We start from the raw sequence: 22,906 nt of genomic DNA, 5'->3' as shown, positions 1-22,906 counted from the left end.
CCCGCCAGGCCAGAGCAGGTAGCCCACGGCTTCCCCTCTTGACCATTACACTGCGCCTCCTATCTGTCATACTGTCCCAGCATCAGGTGTAAGATGGCAGGGTTGACGGAGACCTGGTCACACATTGAGGTACGCAGTGTGATCCGGTTTCTGCATCTGAAGGGCACGTCAGCAGCTGAGAGTACTCGCCAGCTTGTCCAGGTGTACGGTGATAACGTCATGTCACAGAAACAGGTTTGGTCTTGGTGCTCTGCCTTTCAAAATGGCAGGACAGATGTACAGATGAGCAGCAATCCAGCTGTCCAATCACATACATCACAGATGGGTTTGTGCCGCATTGAAGGACTGTTACGGAATCTGATCACACTACGCATCTCAATGTTTGACCATGTTTCCGCCAGCTCCGCCATCGTACACGTAAATGTCCTTAAACCATTAGACCAGGGGGTAGCAACCTGTGACACTCCAGCTGCCGTGGATCTATTACACATTCAGCATGCCTTGCCACAATTTTAGCATGGCCAAAACTGTGACGGGGCTTGTTGGAACATGTTAACGCCACAGTAATTAGAGTGCCACCGATTGCAGACCCCTGCCCTAAACTGTTAGTATGTCTTGAGGAGCAAGTGTGAGAATCACTGAATTAGATGAGAAGATCACTGGACACTGTTACCCCTTAGGAATGTGGTCTCCACAAGAGCAAAATGAACATTATTTAAAAAAAATTAAAAAAATCCCCCCCATTTCAACTACAGTACACGTAAACTTACTGAAAACAGTGATAAAACTACTTCAGATCCTCTAAAGTTATTTGTTGCCGTGAACTTCACCGTACAGTGTGGTCTTTGCCCAGGACTGGTTCTTGGTTCTCTTAAAGTTCAGGTCTCCACATTGTGGGGGTCATTCCGACCCAATCGCACACTGCGCTTCTTTGCAGCCGTGCAATCGGGTCGGAACTGTGCATGCGCGGCGGCCACATTGCGCAGGCGCGCCGTCAATTCCGGGACCTGCAACGCTGGATTGATCGCACAGGGTAAATAACTCTTACCCTGGTCTTGTTCTACACAAGACTTTTTTTGCAGAGCAGGGCTGCACAAGCTATCGCAACCTTGCTATGCAAAAATCCACTCCCCCATAGGCGGTGTCTAGTTGATTGCACGGGCTGCAAAAAGTCGCAGCGTGCGATCAACTCGGAATGACCCCCTTTGTCTTTTTTCTGACGAGTAGCAAGAGTGGACTCTTTCCTCATCACTTGTCTCTTGTCTGCTAATGTAGCCTTGGAACATTGGAAGTGAACCTATTCCTTTGGGTTCTCATAGACACTACAATTTAGAGATGAAAGCTTGGCTGTAATTTAATGGGAGGACCGATCTTAAATTCTTGTTCTGGACTTCGTGTCCATAGTAAACTCTTCAATACTCCTTTTATCAGGAGTTGGATTTAGTTTTGGTAACTCCTTAATATCCAGTCACCTAGTAGCAGGACCTATACTTGACTGTTCATGTGACCCCTGATGAAATTCTTGCGAGAGGGTCAAAATCCCATTATGCATGTTTTCTACTTCATTTGAAGCATGTTTTATTTTTGTTTTTCCCATGTTCGTCCTTTGTTGCTTTAATCCTGTGCCATTCTCCCATGAAACATTACCGTATGGCAACTCTATGATTTGTGTGTTCTGTCCTATTTTTATTATTTTAGCCTTCATCATCAGACTCTGTTCATATATCCAGCACCCCCCTCAGCAATACCATTTCCTGCCCCGATTCCTCTCCGCTGTCCCAGGTAAAGAACCACCCTGCTTTTCCCACCTTCTGCTTTTCCAGCTTCTTCCTGCTACATGCAAAATGAAATGCTTGCTTGCAGAAGAGTAAGGAACTAAAGGCCTAACTGATGGCGACTTCCCGTATGTTCTCTGCTTAACCTAACATTTCATTTAATTTCCTCGGTGTGTTTCTTGTGGGAACCATGTGTTTCATCGCTTCTTTCTGTGTTATCCATTCAGATGATTTATTCCTCTCTCGGTATGTCAGCTTATACAGTACACTTGTGCTTTGTGTGTTTGGGGCATTGGCCCTAATGCCATAACTCGGACATTTAATAACGCTAACTACATGCTACCCATGTGAACAAATGTTTATGTTTAAAACTGTCTTCCATACAGGACAGCTGTCGGAGAATGTATGCTTTTATACTGTACCATGTGCCATGTAGGTAAAATCAGTCTTGTAGATGGACAGACTGTTAGACCCTGCTTTTGGGATTTGTGGAGTTTAAGAGCACTGCTGCTTTTGTGTCAATTTTGCAGTACTGATTCTACATCTTCAGTACAAAATGTATAACGCTGGCCTTCTACTGACTGTATTAGTATGACTGCATCATATGGAAGCTGGACCAATATGGCTGTATCTTACTGCCTGTCCATCCAGTGACGTGACCCGTGCTGCTACTATCATTGCCCCCTAGTGGCTGGGCTCAGGCTGCTGTACATCACTGCCCCCTAGTGACAGGCCTTGAGCTGCTGTACATCACTGCCCCCTAGTGACAGGCCTTGAGCTGCTGTACATCACTGCCCCCTAGTGACAGGCCTTGAGCTGCTGTACATCACTGCCCCCTAGTGACAGGCCTTGAGCTGCTGTACATCACTGCCTCCTAGTGGCTGGGCCCGGGCTACTGTACATCACTGTCCCCTAGTGACAGGCCTTGAGCTGCTGTACATCACTGTCCCCTAGTGACAGGCCTTGAGCTGCTGTACATCACTGCCCCCTAGTGACAGGCCTTGAGCTGCTGTACATCACTGCCTCCTAGTGGCTGGGCCCGGGCTACTGTACATCACTGTCCCCTAGTGACAGGCCTTGAGCTGCTGTACATCACTGCCCCCTAGTGACAGGCCTTGAGCTGCTGTACATCACTGCCTTCTAGTGACTTGACCCGTGCTGCTGTACATTACTGTCCCCTAGTGACTGAGCTCAGGCTGCTGTACATCCCTGCCCCCTAGGACTGGCTCAGGCTGCTGTACATCGCTGCCCTCTAGTGACTGGCTCAGGCTGCTGTACATCGCTGCCCTCTAGTGACTGGCTCAGGCTGCTGTACATCGCTGCCCCCTAGTGACCGGCTCAGGCTGCTATACATCGCTGCCCCCTAGTGACCGGCTCAGGCTGCTGTACATCGCTGCCCCCTAGTGACCGGCTCAGGCTGCTGTACATCGCTGCCCCCTAGTGACTGGGTTTGGGCTGCTGTACATCACTGCCCCCTAGTGACAGGACTCGGGCTGCTGTACATTACTGCCCCCTAGTGACTGGGCTCGGACTGCTGTACATTACTGCCCCCTAGTGACTGGGCACGGTTTGCTGTACATTACTGCCCCCTAGTGACTGGGCTCGGGCTGCTGTACATTACTGCCCCCTAGTGACTGGGCTCGGACTGCTGTACATCACTGCCCCCTAGTGACTGGGCTCGGACTGCTGTACATTACTGCCCCCTAGTGACTGGGCACGGTTTGCTGTACATTACTGCCCCCTAGTGACTGGGCACGGTTGCTGTACATTACTGCCCCCTAGTGACTGGGCTTGGGCTGCAGTACCAGTTACAGCTCATCATGGTGCTCATAAAACTGGATCTTTATGATGTTTTTGTCCTGTATCTGCAGACTGCCTTTTGCCCTGCTTCCTTGTACTAACTCCTCTCTTTGCATGTCTTTATTAGCCTAGCGATTTAAGGAAATATCGTAGAAAGGTAATATTTGATTTTCTATAAATGTGCTGTGCCCTTGCATGCGTCTATTACTCGCTGGGTCACAACTATTGTGCTATAAGTAACAGCCGTTTCTGAATGTTATGTGTTGTCTTATTCCACAGTAGTGACTTAGCAATGTAACATTTGGCAACTCTAAATGTTTGGCTCCAGTATAATTCAAGTGTTTATGGCTGTATCTGGTGATGACTTGTTCCACAAAATCCAGTCTGGTTTCATTCCTAGATCTGTTGCCCCCTCGTAACCCTTTTGTTTATGTAAGTGATATGAGAAAACCGCTAGTACTATATGTAAATGTACAGTATAGGATACCTCATCCCCCTGCATTATGCTACATCACAGCGTTTGGGGCTTCTGAAGACTATCATTGTTTAGGAGAACGGTGTATTGTCCAGGACTCATTAATATTTTGCTGTGTTTTAGCCTCCAGGTACTAGAGATGATTCCAGAGATGACAAGACTACAATACGGTGCGAGACCTCTCCTCCTGCCTCACCCCGGTCCTTGCGCTTAGGAGTTCATAAAGGGGCATTGCACACGATGAGTCACGAGGACATCCGAGACATTAGAAAGTATGTACTGACCCCAGCACCCTACTAATCTGTGATTACTATATATCCATGTACCATACACATCTACACATGGCAGGGGTGTCTGTCCCACTTGTATATCCCCACCCTGTAAGGAACACTTGATGGTATTGCACTCTGTGGGGCCAAGTTCAGAATTTGTGATGCTCAACGAGCTCTACGAAAAGGCATCTGAATATTTGTGAGATGTTGCTGAATGCCGGTAACATTGGTATTCGAATTTCGGGTTCCATGTCTTCGCTGGCCAAACTCTCTGGCTATAAACGTGGCCGATTCTTGGTCTTTTTTTATATTGGTGATGCCTTACTGGGCCAGACCTGGATAACTTCATCGGTGGTAAGTGTTCTTTCCTTTCTGTAATACTATAGCTTGCCCGCGGAGGAAACCTGAGTGGCTGTGATGTGATTACTGTACGCCTGTTTCCCTACTGCTAGAAGTAGTCCCATTTCACTTCCGATTCATCGGTGAGGGGCATCATGGGTTTGACGCACCAAGTTATAAACCAGGCCCTGCAAGTAGCCATTCAGACCTTTCCTGCTGGGGATATCACCCCAATACCAGCAGATCAGAGGAGGTCGGAGAAAGGTTCATTTAGGACAGACAATTTTGAACCTCCAAACCCATAACTCTTTGTTTGGATTGACAAATTCAAAATGTATTTGTTAAAAACATCTGACGTCAACAGCATAAAATGGAACAGGTTCATGGCGTCCATGATGCTTTGGTAATCTAAGAGGGCCAACAATATCTGGTTTTGGTCCAGTCCCACCATTTCCATTTTCGTCCCTTGCCTTAATTTTGGCCACAGCGTCTATGGTATTCAGTAGGTCGTTACCTCATTTCTGGAGTCCAGGAGGACAAATGTTCATCCCTTATTTGGACAGTCTTTTCATCAATATGGAATTCCAGACTTTGCTTCAGACACATTACTGGGATATGGCATAGATACAGGAGTTTGATTATTTATTATCAGAAGTCCAACCTAGATCCTGCACAGCAGCTGGTTTTCCTGGATATGTTGTTGTACAATTGATAACAGATTTTTTTATTCCAGGAGTCTGGAGAGACTTCTTACACAGACTGTTCTGTATGAAGGTCCTGGGGGAGCTGATCTTGACTGGCGAGGACATTGAGTTACATGGTCCCGTTCAAGAGTATTCCAAATCTCTGTTGAACTAATAATTTTTGTATCTAAACACACACCACATTTGTCTCTGTGGACATGTTGCTCGCACCTCTGAAGATTAGCTACCTCATCAGACGCACCATCCCTTTGTCATCACAATTGGTTTCTTCCTTATGGCAGACGCTAGGTTTCTGGACTGGGGTGTGGTAGATCATCATATGTGTTTTAGAGTCTGTTATTCCAGGCAGAGACCAAACTCCCAAATAATTTTATTTGGAGTGAGAGTGATGTTTAATCCTTTAGTTCAGGTGCAACTTGTCACTGCAGTTGTGTATAGAGACCATTAGGGAGGCACAAGGGACCATTTTTGTAATGAAGTGACCACCAGGATAATGCACTGGCAGAAAAAAGTGGCACGGCAATATCTTTATCATCTATTACAGGGATGGCAAGTTCTCTCAGCTTGCATGCCCTGCATTCTGGAAAGTGGTGAGGATTTTGGGGTGATCAGTCAGACACCCAACAATTTGCTTTATCAGTTGTACCACAGGGTGAAGTGGTTTTGCTCAAGGACCAGGGATCTGAAGATACTTCTTTTGGACTTTTCAGCTGAAAGATGTTTTCCCATTGGTGGCAATGCTCAAAAAGACAAAAGTTGCCGGTGCTGTTGGTTGCATTAGATAGTCCAATGTGGTCATGGTATATGGACATTCTCAAAGTTGTTGGGCCTGGAGTATCATCTTCCATAATGGAAGAATCTGCTCAGTCAGGGATCGTTTATCATCAGTGTGTAATTTCATGGCGATCCCTTAGTGGAGGTGAGGGTGTTGGGGGTTGCTCTCACTAGGGGTAATCATAACCATGCTCTGGGCTGGATATCCAGTTTCAGATGGACATTAGCATAGGGTCTGGAAGCTCAGGGTTTCTTGGTTTGAAAATAAGATCCCAACAACTTCTTTGCAGCTGGCCCACCTGCTAATGTTCTTATGGCAGTGGTTCCAAAACGCAGTCCTCAAGGCACCTCAACAGTCTAGGTTTTAGAGCTACCCCTGCTTGTGCCCATATGGTATGATCAAACTGACTGAGGAACCAATTAAGTCACCTGTGCCTAAGCATGGATTTCTTTAAAACCTTGACATTTGGGGTGCCTTGAGGACCGCCTTTGGAATCCACTGTCTTATGGTAGGGCGTGGATAATAACATGCCCTCTTTCAAATTTGTCTGGAAGCCTTACTGTAGGTGAGACCTTCTAGCATGGGTGAGTCCATAATTAATAATCCTTCAACCTTTGGACTTCTGTGTAGAATGCTTTTGAACCACTGGAATCAGTGGATCCTGAGTTTCTCATGCGGCAGACTGTTTATTTGTATTCCTTTTGACCCTTTCCAGTGCCCAAATAGTGTCTGAATTGAGGTCCTCTATATTCCTATCTAATTTTTCATGAGGGTACCTGTACTTCACACTAAGGCCTGGGTGGTTTTTAAGCTTCAGTAAATTAGGGCATCGTGATACCCAGACTTCAGAAGAGAAATTATTTATTTACTTGCTGGGCATTCTCAGGGTATTAAGGAGATGTGTTGTTGTTGTTGTTGTTGTTGTTGTTGTTGTTGTTATTATTATGATTATCCTTTATTTATGGCGTCATTTATATGGTGTTAGAATATTACTAATCTTCTGATTCTGAACAAGTTGGTAAATGTCAATACACACATCAGTCCATGCATTATACTTTTGCATAAATTAAATGGGAACGGAGAAACCTGTTCCTTATAATACAAAAGCACGCTCTACTAGATCGGTGAGTGGTTTTTAAGTGGTGCAGTATGAATCATCATGTGACCACTTGGTCCCAGGTTCGTACCATCATAAAGTTTTGCAAAGTCAATGTTTTTGCATACAAATACACCACTCTTAGTTGGTGAGTGCTGCGTGTCACAATCCTGACTAAAATCATATCATTTGGTGACTTACCTCTGCCATCTGTCATGTAACCTGTATGTGTTCTGCAGGCTGGGATAAACAGCTCACCAGTATCATGAGTTCTCTGTGTGCTGAGCTCACTCTCTTCTAGTGAATTCATCTGTATTGATTAACCTTCTGTGTGAATTCATGGTGTGCCTGCATAGCAATCATTGAGGAGTCTCATGCTGTCCTATACTTCTGTGCCAGCATCCACAAGTCCAGTGGTTACCAGATATACCTTCCTGTTCTCTCAGGACCTGTTGCCATTATTGCCTGTCTGTGCACACACCACGCCGGAGTTCCCTCCAAAACCAGCTATGGACGTCGCCATGACAGTTCCTGGTCAGCTGACCTTCTAAGGTCCAATCCGGATTCACTTCCGCATCATGTAAGCCGCTCATCCACTCAGCTCTAAGCACTGGATATAAGTTCCAGGTCTCAAGCACTAGCAAGCTGTCAGTGCTTTGGTGTCTCTCAGCCTGGAGTGAGCTCCAGAATCTCCTTCTGGTAATAGACTATGTGCAAATTACCATCCCCCGCACTGCCTGACTCCCTGGATGATTTAAAGGGCCATCGCTGCCACTACATCCTGGCATCTCCAGACTCACTGGAAGTCCTCCAGTAAACCAGAGGGACAGTCCTATATCCCTAGCGGCCTTAGAGACTTTGCTGATTCTTGTCAGCTTCCAGTTCTCCGCTGCACAAGGTAGCGCACCATAGTTTCCGGAAAACCTGCCACTGCTGTCTACAACATTGCAGTATCCATTGTGCAGAACCACCGCATCACAGCTACTGGGAAACCAGCAGTGCCGACACTGCACTGCACAGCATATGGAATCCCCATTGCACTACCTCAGCTGCCCAGCATCTGGAAACCTGTGTTGCTGACATCCTCAGCTTTAGCTACAAGCATTGCCGACGTCCTCGACTCCGTCTAGTATTGCTGACGTCCTCCGCTTCGGTTACAAGTATTGCTGACGTCCTCCGCTTCGGTTACAAGTATTGCTGACGTCCTCCGCTTCGGTTACAAGTATTGCTGACGTCCTCCGCTTCGGTTACAAGTATTGCTGACGTCCTCCGCTTCGGTTACAAGTATTGCTGACGTCCTCAGCTTCGGTTACAAGTATTGCTGACGTCCTCCGCTTCAGTTACAGTTATTGCTGACATTCTCAGTGATCTATGACTTTCCTGCATTACTGATCCACCCAGCATTCCGTCAACTCACCAGTTCTCACGTCTCTCCATTAGGTGACAACCCAGCTACTAATTGCACTGGTGGCTTCCACCACCAGTGTTTCAGTACCCATAGCTGGTCACCTTCCCCCATAGAGTACACTGTCTGACTGCCACGTCTGGACGAGCGGATCGTTCACTAAGCCAGCCCGATTCTGTCCACTGCGCTCAAGACCAGTCCCAGTGTCCAGTACTAGTCCGGGTTCACAATAACCTCAGCCGTGACACTGCGCACCAGAACACTGGGGGTAATCACCGCTGGAAGGTACACTTTGGTCTTGGTGTCTTTCAGTTGCATGAATTTGCAAACTTGATTTTTAAATGTACATTGAGTACTTTTTCTGAATCCTTTGGGGGGCTCTGAGCATCCTCAATATTTTGGTGTATTCTCTGGAGGGATCTATTTTTCTCCATTTCTTTTATCTTTCATTGTGTCTTGTGGGGCTCAGATACAAAAATAACACAGTTCCTTACAGGATGGAGATATAGATTAACAAAGCTGGATTTTTAGAGAGCAGGTGTCCTAGCAAAGGCTCTATGGGGTATATTCAATTGAAGTCTGATCCATTCCAACATTCATTTGTTGGAATGGATCCGACCTGGCCTATTCAATGGACATCTCAATTCGACTTTTACAAAAGTCGAATTGAGATGGGGGGGGGGAAAGGTGGGCAGATGGGGGTGAGCAGCACTACAGCAGCAGCTATCTAGCCGCTGCTGTAGCGCTGCTCTCCCCCGTCCCCCATGTCAAAGCCGCCGCTCCGTACCCCCTGTCACAGCCACCGCTCCCCGTCTCCCCCTCTCAGACGCCGCTCGCGGCAGCGTCCACCCGGCTCCAGCAAGCGAGGTCTTGCTTGCTGGAGCCGGGTGGACACTGCTGTGAGCGGCGGCTGTCCTCCAGCGCTGCTCACCCCGTCGCCGCCTCGGCTCTCCCAGTCTCCGGCGCTGCTCTCCCCATCTCATTCAACTTTTTTTTAAAGTCGAACTGAGATGGTTGAAAAGGGGGCCCCGTTTTCGACACAAGCATGTGGATCGGTAGCTATTCCGCTGATACACGTGCTTTTCGACAAGTCGAATTCATCGACTTGTCGAAAAATTTTGGGTTGTATTGAATAGGGCGGAACCCCTTCCGACCTAAAAAAAAAAGTCGAAAACTGCGACTTCAGTTGAATATACCCCTATATCTCCACCTCAAGGTCTCCGTGTCGTCAGTGGATGCAAAATAGGATTTCATACATATTTGGAAACATTTTTTTCATTTTCTTTCTGGCTTACTTCTGCTCTTTTCAGCCTTGTGTTTATATTATTACTTGTGTATTTTTGTTGCCCTGGTTTCAGCAGTGCCTCTGACAATAAACTGCACAGATCAGATAAAGACTTAACTGAAAAACACAGCAACGAGCCTGAAATATAGCAACATTGTATTCATTTGGTTAGAGCACTGTAAAGGCTAATTAATTGGATACAATAGCTGCAGGGGTGAACCCCAATTTAAGTAATATACAGTGTTCTTTAACAGATAAACACTGACCGTTTGGGTTTTAGCAGTATATTTACAAAAGTTCCCTTTTTTTATTTAATTTTTTAAATGTATTTTTTAGCAATTTGAAATTGATCATCGATAGAAATAGACCTTTATTTAAATATGCCTCTTAATGTCAGCAGCAAAAGATTGGTGAAAGTTTAAAGGGCAGCCAGTACTTACCCACAGTTCCTCCGTGATGTCACTGGTTTCTGGGGGATTTTGAAGATGGTGTCAATTGTGTAGGTGAAGTGATGTACATGTAACGCAGCCACACGTGACATAGGAGAGAGTAGTGGTTTCTTTTCTTTGCCAGTTGCAGTGTGTACATAGGGGGTCATTCTGAGTTGATCGCTAGATAAAAATGTTCGCTGCGCAGTGCGACGTATGCGGCACAGTGCGTACGTGCAACGTACTTTCGCAACAGCCGATGTAGTTTTACACAATGTCTAGCGAAGCATTGATGTCGCACCGCTGGCCGCAGAGTGATTGACAGGAAGAGGGCGTTTCTGGGTGTCAACTGACCGTTTTCAAGGAGTGTTCGAAAAAACGCATCCGTGGCAGGAAAAACGCAGGCGTGGCTGGGCGAACGCAGGGCGTGTTTGTGACGTCAAAACAGGAACTGAACAGTCTGAAGTTATTGCAAGTGCTGAGTAGGTCTGAAGCTACTCTGAAACTGCAGTTTTTTTTTTTTTTTTGTAGCCGCTCTGCGATCCTTTCGTTCGCACTTCTGCTAAGCTAAAATACACTCCCAGAGGGCGGTGGCTAAGCGTTTGCACGGCTGCTAAAAACAGCGAGCGATCAACTCGGAGTGACCCCCCATACAGCACCCACTGTGTCCCGTTACTAAGTTCTGTTCTTATGCAGTTCCACAGGCTCGCAGGATGGGCAGGTGAGCAATCCCAGCAGTAGTAACAGCAGCCAGGACTCCCTAAACAAAGCCCAAAAGAAGAAAGGAATCAAGTCGTCCATCGGCCGCTTGTTTGGTAAAAAAGAAAAAGGTCGTCCTGGTCTTTTGGGGAAGGAGTCACTCGGACCAGGTAGATCATATGTCTCAATCTGCTTCTTCACTCTGGCTAGCTCTGCCGGATACACAAATCAAGTCACAGTAGAACTTTGCCTCACACCTCTGTTTTATGTTTTTTGGATGCCCCTTTGTGTGGTTTTGGGTTTTGCAACTGATACAATCTACTTCGGTTTACCATCCCATCCCTTTAAACCGGCGCACTCATGAATTATACAGGTTCTGTGGCTGATTAAAACCAGGTGAAACGCAGGCTTGAAGTCATCCACCCACAGAACCTGTGTAATTCATGAGTATCCCGGTTTAAAGGGACAGTATGGTAATCCTAAATCTACTGCTTTCCAGTGACACCCAGTTCTGGTTATACTTTTGCGACTGCAGTCTTGGTGTAGCTTCTGCATGTTTACAATATATTCTAAGTGGGCTTATTTTGAGTTCATGTGGCATCGTCCAATATAAACTTGGGTATAAGTTCCAATAGTTGGCACTGACAGAACCTTTTCTTTTATGCTTAACTCCAGCACAATAGTGCCACCCAGTGGATGGTGTATCATTCAGAAAGCTTGCTTGTTCCCAAGGTTGGAATACAGCAACAGAGTGTCCCGAAGTGCACGATGGGGGGGTGGGTGTTGCCCTCCTGACGCCCTATTATAATGTTATGACCGTTCATAAGACTAAAGTGCTCTGCTTACTGGACCTGTAATAGTGGCATCTCCTGCATTGTGTGTCACTACTGCTTGGTACCTGTTGCCTGGTCAGGGTGTTCCCAGAACTCTGCCAATACACTATTGCTTATTAAGTCATTGGGGTATACTGAGGCAGATGTATTAAGCCTGGAGAAGTGATAAACCAGTGATAAGCGCAAAGTGATAACGCACCAGCCAATCATTATGGATTTGAAAAATGACCATTAGGAGCTGATTGGCTGATGTGTTATCACTGTGCGTTTATCACTGCTTTATCACTTCTTTATTCCTTCTCCAGGCTTAATACATCTGCCCCGTTGTGCCTTAAGCCCCATACACACTAGGCGATATTGTGAACAACATCGCTCAGAAAAGGCTTTCAGAGTGATATTGTTCACAATATTGCCTAGTGTGTACACTCATTATCGTTAATGATGCGAGATCCCGCGCGTCGTTAACGACCTCCTTCCTCGTGTTGTTAACAACCCCTCCCTCGTTTGAACATGAACAGACGAAGGAGGTTCTCGTTAACGACAACGCAGCATGGCAGTCGTTCCCTCCCTCCCCCGCTGTCGCTCCATTCCACGTCGGCTTTGGCAAGTGTGTATGCACTTGCCGATGCTGGGTCCACATCGCCGCCAATATCTGCGTGGGTGGGGAACGCCTAGTGTATACTGGGCTACACTGTTAATAGTTCCTAGTACATTGATAGACTGTAAATTGTCTTGGACCATGACATGGCTGACTCCATTTGTGTAGAGTACCGAGAGACTTCATGTTTCCCCTTAATGATGTGGATCTACTGAAGATCTGACTTATTACCTGACTGTGACATAGGGAGGCTGTGGAAGCGTGAGGTCCTTTGCATGGCTGTTCATTTGTCGTTGTAGAGCAGACCTCTATATAAGTTTCATCATCAGAGAAGTCCGATTGATCACAAATGTCAATGTACAACCTTCACAATAATGCACAGATTAATATACCGAGTTAATGTTTAACGGTGTCACCTATTTGTTCTAGGTGGAATTCCAGAATTAGAAAGTACATCCCAGGAATCCCTTGGGCTTGCCAAGCTGCCGGGTCAAACGGAGAAGAACCGAAAGCTCCAGAAAAAGTAAGGATGACCCCCTGATTCCCAGGCGTAAGCTGTCCTGTATGGGGACTGTCAGGCAGAGTTCACAGGCGATATATACAGTTACAAGTACAGCAGGTGCGCTGGCGTTTATGTAAATAGGTGCACAGGATAAAAAGGCGCATTTTACCCCCAGCGACCGTTCCCCTGGCAGCATATACATGTGATATCCACTTTGCTCTTTAATGGCCCTTTTTTTTTTTTTTTTACATTTTTATAGTAACTGATCCCATAACTGTGCAGCAATACATTTGTGTGACACTCCTGTGCGAAGTCATGCCATTGGTTTACACCTTTTACAGCATTGTTTGTTGTACACGATAGGTTTGACTTCATGTTTTTTTTTTTCTATTTGCCTCCCCGTAACGTATTGTTGCTAGCATTAAATCATGGTGAGTATGAGGACTTGTGTGCTGGTGCTATAATCTTCCTCTTCTAGTTGCATGTGTGTTGGTGCCCACATAAAGGAGACGGGCACATCTGTTTTTCAGTGTCCCTTTTCATGCATTTTCTTATGAAACTACTCTTTGCTTGTATTATGTATGGTGATATCTGGGTCTCTCTCTAGTAGCATGGTTTCCTGAACCTAGTCCTAGTGGTCATTCATTATATATAAAACAATGAGTCGTCTGGCCTCACGCGTTTCACTGCAAGCAGAAATTACAATTGGTCTATACAAGGACACACATTTTACAGATGGTCAGCATTCCTGTGCCTTAAGTACAATGATTTGATGGTTGACTTATTGCTTAAAAAGATAAGTCTCCATAAATAGAAACCACACCAGCCAGTGCAACGTCCTATTTGTGTTTTAATAAAAATCTAGGGTGTGCAATTTTTTTTAAATAGCTGGGTTTTTTTGGGGTGTAAATTTATCAGTCAACTTGTATTGTATATTCTATGAGCTACATAGACACTGACACATTTACAGAGTAGGATTTGGATATGTAGTACTTGTGTGGTGATGGTGTAGGGTAATACATACGGTTAGTGTGGTATTGTAGTACTTGTGCGGTGATAGTGTAGGGTAATACATACTGTTAGTGTGGTATTGTAGTACTTGTGCGGAGATGGTGTAGGGTAATACATACGGTTAGTGTGGTATTGTAGTACTTGTGTGGTGATGGTGTAGGGTAATACATACGGTTAGTGTGGTATTGTAGTACTTGTGCGGTGATGGTGTAGGGTAATACATACTGTTAGTGTGGTATTGTAGTACTTGTGCGGAGATGGTGTAGGGTAATACATACTGTTAGTGTGGTATTGTAGTACTTCTGCGGTGGTGGTGTAGGGTAATACATACTGTTAGTGTGGTATTGTAGTACTTGTGTGGTGATGGTGTAGGGTAATACATACTGTTAGTGTGGTATTGTAGTACTTGTGTGGTGATGGTGTAGGGTAATACATACTGTTAGTGTGGTAGTGTAGTACTTGTGTGGTGATGGTGTAGGGTAATACATACTGTTAGTGTGGTATTGTAGTACTTGTGCGGTGATGGTGTAGGGTAATACATACTGATTGTGTGGTAGTGTAGTACTTGTGTGGTGATGGTGTAGGGTAATACATACTGTTAGTGTGGTATTGTAGTACTTGTGTGGTGATGGTGTAGGGTAATACATACTGTTAGTGTGGTAGTGTAGTACTTGTGTGGTGATGGTGTAGGGTAATACATACTGTTAGTGTGGTATTGTAGTACTTGTGTGGTGATGGTGTAGGGTAATACATACTGTTAGTGTGGTATTGTAGTACTTGTGCAGTGATGGTGTAGGGTAATACATACTGTTAGTGTGGTAGTGTAGTACTTGTGTGGTGATGGTGTAGGGTAATACATACTGTTAGTGTGGTATTGTAGTACTTGTGCAGTGATGGTGTAGGGTAATACATACTGTTAGTGTGGTATTGTAGTACTTGTGCGGTGATGGTGTGGGGTAATACATACTGTTAGTGTGGTAGTGTAGTACTTGTGTGGTGATGGTGTGGGGTAATACATACTGTTAGTGTGGTAGTGTAGTACTTGTGCGGTGGTGGTGTAGGGTAATACATACTGTTAGTGTGGTATTGTAGTACTTGTGTGGTGATGGTGTGGGGTAATACATACTGTTAGTGTGGTAGTGTAGTACTTGTGCGGTGATGGTGTGGGGTAATACATACTGTTAGTGTGGTAGTGTAGTACTTGTGCGGTGGTGATGTAGGGTAATACAAACTGTTAGTGTGGAGGTGTAGTACTAGTGCGGGGATGGTGTAGGGTAATGCGGTTAGTGTGGTATTGTAGTACTTGTGCGGTGATGGTGTAGGGTAATACATACTGTTAGTGTGGTAGTGTAGTACTTCTGGGTTTGCTAATCAAAAAGTGAGAGCGGAGAGGTAGTGAGTTTCTGGAGAAGGAATTCCCTCTGGCGCGTTCAGTAGTAAACCTGTCCGGTCTTAGAGGTGCAGACAGGGAATTATGGCACATGCTTCCTAACGAAGGTAATCTTTGCAGGCATGAGTTGCTGGAGGAAGCGCGGAGACAAGGCCTGCCATTTGCACAGTGGGATGGTCCTACTGTGGTTGTATGGTTAGAGGTAAGGATCTATCCGTTATTACCAGTCACACCTCTGTAACCTCACAGCCTGGAAGTAGGTTGTAACTCCGTCTGTGTCTTCTCTTCATAGCTCTGGGTTGGGATGCCTGCATGGTACGTGGCTGCCTGTCGGGCCAATGTGAAAAGTGGGGCTATAATGTCGGCTCTGTCTGACACAGAAATCCAGAGAGAAATTGGGATTAGTAACCCTTTGCACAGGCTAAAGCTACGGCTTGCCATCCAGGAGATTATGTCCTTGACCAGTCCTTCTGCACCTCCCACGTCAAGAACGGTAAGAATTGCTTTCATATCTAATACACCGTAATGAGTGTGGGTTGGCATTAGAATAGCACTGATCTTGGCGTTCCGTGAGCAGACCCCCTTTTTTTTTAACTTACAAAATTCATTTCAAGCAGAAAAATGACTTTCTGTATTGCGTTAACTTGAGATTCAGTGTTGTAGATCGATGGTTAGTCTTGGCTGCTGGCTGCTATTGGCCAAGCGTTCATCGGGAGCCTTCATTTTGCTTCACTCAGATAAAGAAGTGATGCAGTAAAAAGTTGAGAATAAATTTACATTTATGAAGTCATCCCTTTTTTGGGCTTGTTCACACGCGTCCCTTGTTACGGCCTTTTTTTCATCCACTTTCTAGCATCTGAAAACCGCATTAGAAAATAGAATGAATGGCTTAACACCGTTTTAAAACATTTTAGGACTCTATTCGGATGCCTTAGCGTGCATTAACCAATTTAACCAGTGTCAGTGAAACGCGTCTGTGTCTGTGAAACGCGTCTGAACACATTACTTTTTATGTGTGTAATAATGTTCCCATTGCAGATATGGGATTTAATTACAACCATCCAGATGAAGAGCCTTTATACTTTTGGATTTATTTTATTTATTTATGTATAGAGGGGGTGTTACCTGTTCCACCCCCCAGAATTCCTAGTTAAATCCATTTAGGTAAAACCCTTTTATATGTAATATCTAAATAATTTCTAATCAGATTAACATTAGCACATCAGCTAATTCATGAGCAGGGTAGATACAAAGTTATAGAGGTGGGTAATGTTCCCTCTTTGTCAGACTCAGAGGGGGTCATGTTTCCAGCTATTCTCCTGTGTAGACCTTAGCCTGGTTAACCGTAAATGCCTTAGACACTTTTAGAGTTTGCTATTTCCTCCTCCACCGTGTACCTATTGCTTATATATTGTGCCACCTTCCCTCTCTGTTACTGCTTCCCTCTCACTGGATGTGCTTGTATTAGTCCACGGGAAATGTCTGGGTTACACATGAAGAAATGGAAACTCTTACAGCCTCTCCACAAACGGTTAGTTTTTAGCACCACTGCTTGTACTATTGTAGCATCTCCCACAGATGCCTCTCAAACTTTCCTGTGTAGTCTTATAACGAGTGGTTTTGTAGAAGCTCGAATTTTTCTTGTTTAGATTGTAGGCTTTACTGTTTTCGGTTTAGAGTGTTCTCGTTTTTTTTTTGTTTTTGTTTTTTCGTTTAACCTCTTCAGTGCAGGCGAGCGGGCACTGCACACCAGTTATCCCCTGCACAGCACTTAAGTGGTTAATCTGAGAAATTACTAGAAACCCGTGAACCTTTGATCCTAAGCACCCGCAGGCTGGAAGGGTTTCTCGAGCTGCTGTTAAAGGGCCATGTTCGGAATGCTTGGCAGAGAGTGCTGACAGCTGCCGTTACACCGTAGCTGGAGAGTACCAAAGTTCCCAGACCGGACTTATATTTTCCAGTGGCATTTTTATACATTTTAAAAAAAAATTGATAATCTTAAAATTAAATTGCAGAAGTTCATTAATTGAGCAGCGACCCTCTGCCGATCCAGCGTTAGGGGTTCCTGGTGTTTCTCTGTATTTCTGAATTGCATGTGCGTTGCGGGCGGTGTTCTGCATGGAGTGCTGTGCACTTTGCTCACCCTAACCGTGCTAACTAACGTTGTATGTTCTCTTGCTTTCCTAACTCACCTAACACCAGGACGATGAGGAGGGGAGCTGGGCTCAGGTTTGAGCATTTTCACTAATGCACCTTTTCATTTAGCACAGTGTGATAGTTATTAAATAGCGCACAGACTTCGGCCGTCACTTTCACCCAGTTTCACTTCTTTGTTGCTTATCTCTCATTTCAAAGTGTCCATGGTCTGACTATAGGCTGTCCCCTACATTTACATTTTACATAGTCCTCTGAGGCATTTTGTTTAAATGATTTTATTTTATCCCGTTATATGGCCTGTAGCGTACGCAGACCTTTGGCAGGACATTGGCTTCTTATCCATACAGTTAGATGGTTCTTCTAGACATTGGGGGTCATTCCGAGTTGATCGCTAGCAGAAAATGTTCGCTTCGCAACGATGATGTAACAAAACGGCACTTCTGCGCATGCGGCGCAATGCGCACGTGCGACGTACTTTCACAACGGCCGATGTATTTTAACACAAGGTCTAGCGAAGCTTTTCAGTCGCACTGCTGGCCGCAGAGTGATTGACAGGTAGAGGGCGTTTCTTGGTGTCAACTGACCGTTTTCAGGGAGTGTTCGGAAAAACGCAGGCGTGCCATGAAAAACGCAGGCGTGGCTGGGAGAACGCAGGGCGTGTTCGGGACGTCAAAACAGGAACTGAACAGTGAAGTGATCGCAAGCGCTGAGTAGGTCTATAGCTACTCTGAAACTGCACAAAATTATTTTGTAGCCGCTGTGCAATCCTTTCGTTCGCACTTCTGCTAAGCTAAAATACACTCCCAGTGGGCGGCGGCATAGCGTTTGCACGGCTGCTAAAAACTGCTAGCGAGCGATCAACTTGGAATGACCCCCATAGACCCATCCTGACCCACAAGTTCATTTGTGTAAGGAATTGTTCCTGTCATGTAGGAATTGTCTTCTGCTGCTGTCCGTAGTCTGTTCAATGCCATCAATCCACCTAAAGCTGCTGTATTATTTCATCTTCTTTCTGGCCAATACTGTACACAGATAATGAACCGTAAGGAGCAAATCAAGGTGAGGGAAATTCTTACTAGCGATCACTCCAAATGTTAAACCAAGTCTGTACTCTTTCTCTTAGACCTTAGCATATGGCGACATGAACCACGAGTGGATTGGCAATGAGTGGCTGCCCAGCTTAGGTCTGCCGCAGTACCGCAGTTACTTCATGGAGTGCCTTGTTGATGCCAGAATGCTTGATCATTTGACGAAAAAGGACCTCCGTGGGCAGCTAAAAATGGTGGACAGTTTCCACAGGTACAATTGAAGTGACGGGTCTTAAAAAAAGACACACAGAGTAATTATGGGAGTTTGTGCGAGATTGCCCATATTTTTAAAGCGGCATTTATTGCCACTTTAAAAATATGAGCATTCTCGCACAAAGTCCCGCACGTTCCACTTCTCGCACCATATTACATGGTGTCTTGGAGGGGTGTAACAGAAAAGTATTGGGCTTATAAAGTATTAATAATCAAGGATGCTTCCTTTTTCCAATCAGGAACAGTTTCCAGTGTGGCATCATGTGCTTACGGAGGCTGAACTACGACCGGAAAGATCTGGAGAGGAAGAGGGATGAAAGTCAGAATGAGATTAAAGGTAAAGGGGGTACCCACTGAGTATCTACCGTCTGTAATACTGAGTCTATTGCTGGCCTCTTACTCCTGAATAGAATCAGACTGGTATATGTATCACTGAATGGACAAATGTCAGCCTGTGCTGTTCACCTGTCTCCTACAGTCAGCAGCGACTTTCTGGCTTTATTCAGAAGTCATTACATTGCAGCCTATTCATTTACTAGGACCAGACCTCTATTAAGATACTGTTGACCATTCGTCATCACTAAGGCACTGAAATCTTTTGGTAGCGGTTTACTGGGAATGACTATAATAACTTTTTAATTTAATGGGGGATATAGGGTGTATATTGTAACTGAGCAATATGGTGCTTCTGCAAAAAATGTTCCTGTGTCAGTATGGCAACATTTTCCATTCAAACCATATATGATTTACTGTAGCTTGCAGTCCTGCGGTGGGAAATGATGCGTGGTGGCATAAACCAGGTTGGTTTGGCCTAAATGATTGTTACTTTAAAAAAACGGGTAGACTCGCACAAAGTCCCGCACCTCTGGCAACTCGGGGGTTATTACATTTAGCCCTTGCTGACTAAGGGGTTATTCAGGTTTGTTAGCAAACCAAAAAAACACACTAATGGGCAAAGCCATGTTGCACTGCAGGTGGGGCAGATGTAACATGTGCAGAGAGAGTTAGGTTTGGGTGGGTTATGTTTCTGTGCAGGGTAAATACTGGCTGCTTTATCTTTACACTGCAATTTAGATTTCAGTTTGAAAACACCCCACCCAAATCTAACTCTCTCTGCACATGTTACATCTGCCTTACGTCCTAGAGGATGCTGGGGACTCCGTAAGGACCATGGGGTATAGAGGGGCTCCGCATGAGACATGGGCACTTTAAGACCTTTAATGGGCGTGAACTGGCTCCTCCTTCTATGCCCCTCCTCCAGACTCCAGTTAGATTTTGTGCCCAGAGGAGACTGGTCACAGACTAGGGGAGCTCTACCGAGTTTCTCTAGAAAATAGACTTTGTTAGGTTTTTTATGTTAAGGGAGCACTGCTGGCAACAGACTCCCTGCTTCGTGGGACTGAGGGGAGAGAAGCAGACCTACTTTCCTGGACTGATGGGCTCTGCTTCTTAGGCTACTGGACACCATTAGCTCCAGAGGGTCTGAACACTGGTGTCGCCTAGCTGTTCGTTCCCGGATCCGCGCCGCAGTCCTCCTCACAGAGCCGGAAGATAGAAGCCGGGTGAGTATAGGAAGAAGGAAGACTTCACAGGCGGCAGAAGACTTCAGAGCTTCGGAAGGTACCGTGCAGCGGTTGCGCTGCGCGCCTTTGCTCCCGCACACACACGAGGGACTGCAAGGGTGCAGGGCGCAGGGGGGGCGCCCTGGGCAGCAAAGATTACCTCATAAAAACGACTGGCAAGCTATATTATACACTGCATTGCATGGCGTTGGGTGTGAGCTGGCAAACTTCCTCTCTGTCTCTCCAAAGGACCTCCTTGTGGGTCTGTCCCCTATAATTCAGTGTGTGTGGGGGTGTCAGTACGTGTGTGTCGACATGTCTGAGGCGGAAGGCTATTCGAGAGAGGAAGAGGAGCAAAATGTGATAGTGACTGCGTCGGCACCGCCGACTGCTGATTGGGTAGACATGTGGAATGTTTTGAATGCAAGTGTGGCTTTATTGCATAAAAGATTGGACAGAGCTGAGTCTCAGAACCAACCATGGAGTCAATCCATGGATATTGCTGTGTCTCAGAACCCATCAGGGTCACAGAAACGTCCCTTTACCCAGATAGCAGACACTGATACCGACACGGATTCCGACTCCAGTGTCGACTATGATGAGGCGAGATTACACCCACGGGTGGTCAAGAGTATTCAGTACATGATTGTAGCAATAAGGGATGTATTACATATCACAGAGGACCCTTCTGTCCCTGACACAAGGGTCTGTATGTTTAAAGAGAAGAAACGTGAGGTAACGTTTCCCCCATCTCATGAACTGAACGCTCTATTTGAAAAGGCTTGGGAAAATCCAGACAAGAGGCTGCAGGTTCCCAAGAGAATTATTATGGCGTATCCTTTCCCCTCACAGGACAGGTTACGGTGGGAATCCTCTCCCTCGGTGGATAAAGCCTTGACACGGTTATCCAAAAAAGTGGCCCTACCGTCCCCGGACACGGCGACACTAAAGGATCCTGCGGACCGCAAGCAGGAAACCACTTTAAAATCAATTTATGCGACTACGGGAGCCCTCCTCAGACCAGCAGTTGCGTCGGCATGGGTGAGTAGCGCTATTGCAGCTTGGGCAGATAACTTATCATCTGACATGGACACCCTCGACAGGGATACTGTTCTGTTAACTTTGGGTCACATAAAAGACGCAGCGTTATACCTAAGGGAGGCTGCAAGGGATATTGGCCTCTTAGGATCAAGGGCCAATGCAATGGCAATTTCAGCTAGGAGGTCGCTGTGGACCCGTCAATGGACTGGTGATGCTGACTCCAAGAGACTTATGGAGGCTTTGCCTTACAAAGGTGAAGTGTTGTTTGGGGAGGGCCTCGCGGACCTGGTTTCCACAGCTGCCGCAGGTAAGTCTTCTTTTTTGCCTTTTGTTCCCCCACAGCAAAAGAAAACGCCTCCGTACCAGATGCAGTCCTTTCGGTCTTATAAATTCAGAAAGGGGCGTGGATCATCTTTCCTCGCCAGAGGAAGAGGGAAAAGAACACCAGCTACGGCTAGTTCCCAGGAGCAAAAGTCCTCTCCGGCTTCTGCCAAATCCACCGCATGACGCTGGGGCTCCCCTGCGGGAGTCCGCACCGGTGGGGGCACGTCTTCGGCTCTTCAGCCAGGTCTGGGTTCAGTCGGACCTGGATCCTAGGGTGCTAGGAATTGTGACCCAAGGGTACAAGCTGAAGTTCGAAGACGTGCCTCCACACCGATTTTTCAAATCGGCCTAACCAGCTTCTCTCCCAGAGAGAACAATAGTTGCAGCGGCAATACAAAAGCTGTGTCAACAGCAAGTGATTATCCTGGTTCCCCGGTTACAACAGGGGAAGGGGTTTTATTCAACTCTATCCGCGGTCCCGAAGCCGGACGGCTCGGTCAGACCGATTCTAAACCTAAAATCCCTAAACCTGTATTTGAGGAGATTCAAATTCAAGATGGAATCTCTCCGAGCGGTGATCTCCAGTCTGGACGGGGGGGGGGGGGGAGAATTTATGGTCTCACTGGACATAAAGGATGCATGCCTTCATGTCCCCATATACCCTCCTCATCAGGAATTCCTGAGATTCGCTGTGCAGGATTGTCATTGCTAATTTCAGACGTTGCCGTTTGGGCTTTCCACGGCCCCGAGAATTTTCACCAAGGTAATGGCAGAAATGATGGTGCTCCTGCGCAAGCAGGGTGTCACAATTATCCCGTACTTGGACGATCTCCTGATAAAAGTGAGATCAAGAGAACAGTTACTGAAAAATGTGGAGCTCTCTCTGAAGGTGCTACGACAACACGGCTGGCTTCTAAATTTGCAAAAGTCGCAGTTGGTTCCGACAACTCGGCTGTCGTTCTTGGGCATGATTCTGGATACAGAAAAGCAGACGGTTTTTCTTCCAGTGGAAAAAAGCTCAGGAAATCCAGAACATGGTCAAGGCTCTGCTAAAACCAAAAAGAGTATTGATTCATCAATGCACTCGAGTGTTGAGAAAGATGGTGGTGGCCTAAGAGGCCTTTCCGTTTGGCA

The 22,906-nt window shown here is 46.0% G+C and overlaps 1 protein-coding gene across 10 annotated transcripts in view; it reads left to right on the top strand.

Annotated features, from left to right (window-relative positions):
• The window catches only part of PPFIA1 (PTPRF interacting protein alpha 1), a 143,693-nt gene that overhangs the window by 112,477 nt on the left and 8,310 nt on the right, over positions 1–22,906 (top strand). For 2 of the 10 annotated variants that reach the window (XM_063944128.1, XM_063944130.1), the window contains exons 17-26: positions 1,699–1,782; positions 4,174–4,322; positions 11,051–11,223; positions 12,914–13,007; positions 15,508–15,589; positions 15,680–15,880; positions 16,856–16,918; positions 17,590–17,616; positions 18,668–18,843; positions 19,085–19,182. In XM_063944128.1, coding sequence (XP_063800198.1) covers positions 1,699–1,782; positions 4,174–4,322; positions 11,051–11,223; positions 12,914–13,007; positions 15,508–15,589; positions 15,680–15,880; positions 16,856–16,918; positions 17,590–17,616; positions 18,668–18,843; positions 19,085–19,182 — 1,147 coding nt within the window. Of the gene's footprint in view, positions 1–1,698; positions 1,783–3,702; positions 3,733–4,173; positions 4,323–11,050; positions 11,224–12,913; positions 13,008–15,507; positions 15,590–15,679; positions 15,881–16,855; positions 16,919–17,589; positions 17,617–18,667; positions 18,844–19,084; positions 19,183–22,906 lie in introns of all 10 variants that reach the window. The other 8 variants (XM_063944134.1, XM_063944135.1, XM_063944131.1 and 5 more) reach the window with 7 other exon arrangements.

This window comes from Pseudophryne corroboree, chromosome 11 (genome assembly GCF_028390025.1).
Source record: "Pseudophryne corroboree isolate aPseCor3 chromosome 11, aPseCor3.hap2, whole genome shotgun sequence".
Taxonomy (NCBI): Eukaryota; Metazoa; Chordata; class Amphibia; order Anura; family Myobatrachidae; genus Pseudophryne; species Pseudophryne corroboree.
Note: the sequence above shows the minus strand (reverse complement) of the source record. Positions and strands in the feature narration are given on the sequence as shown.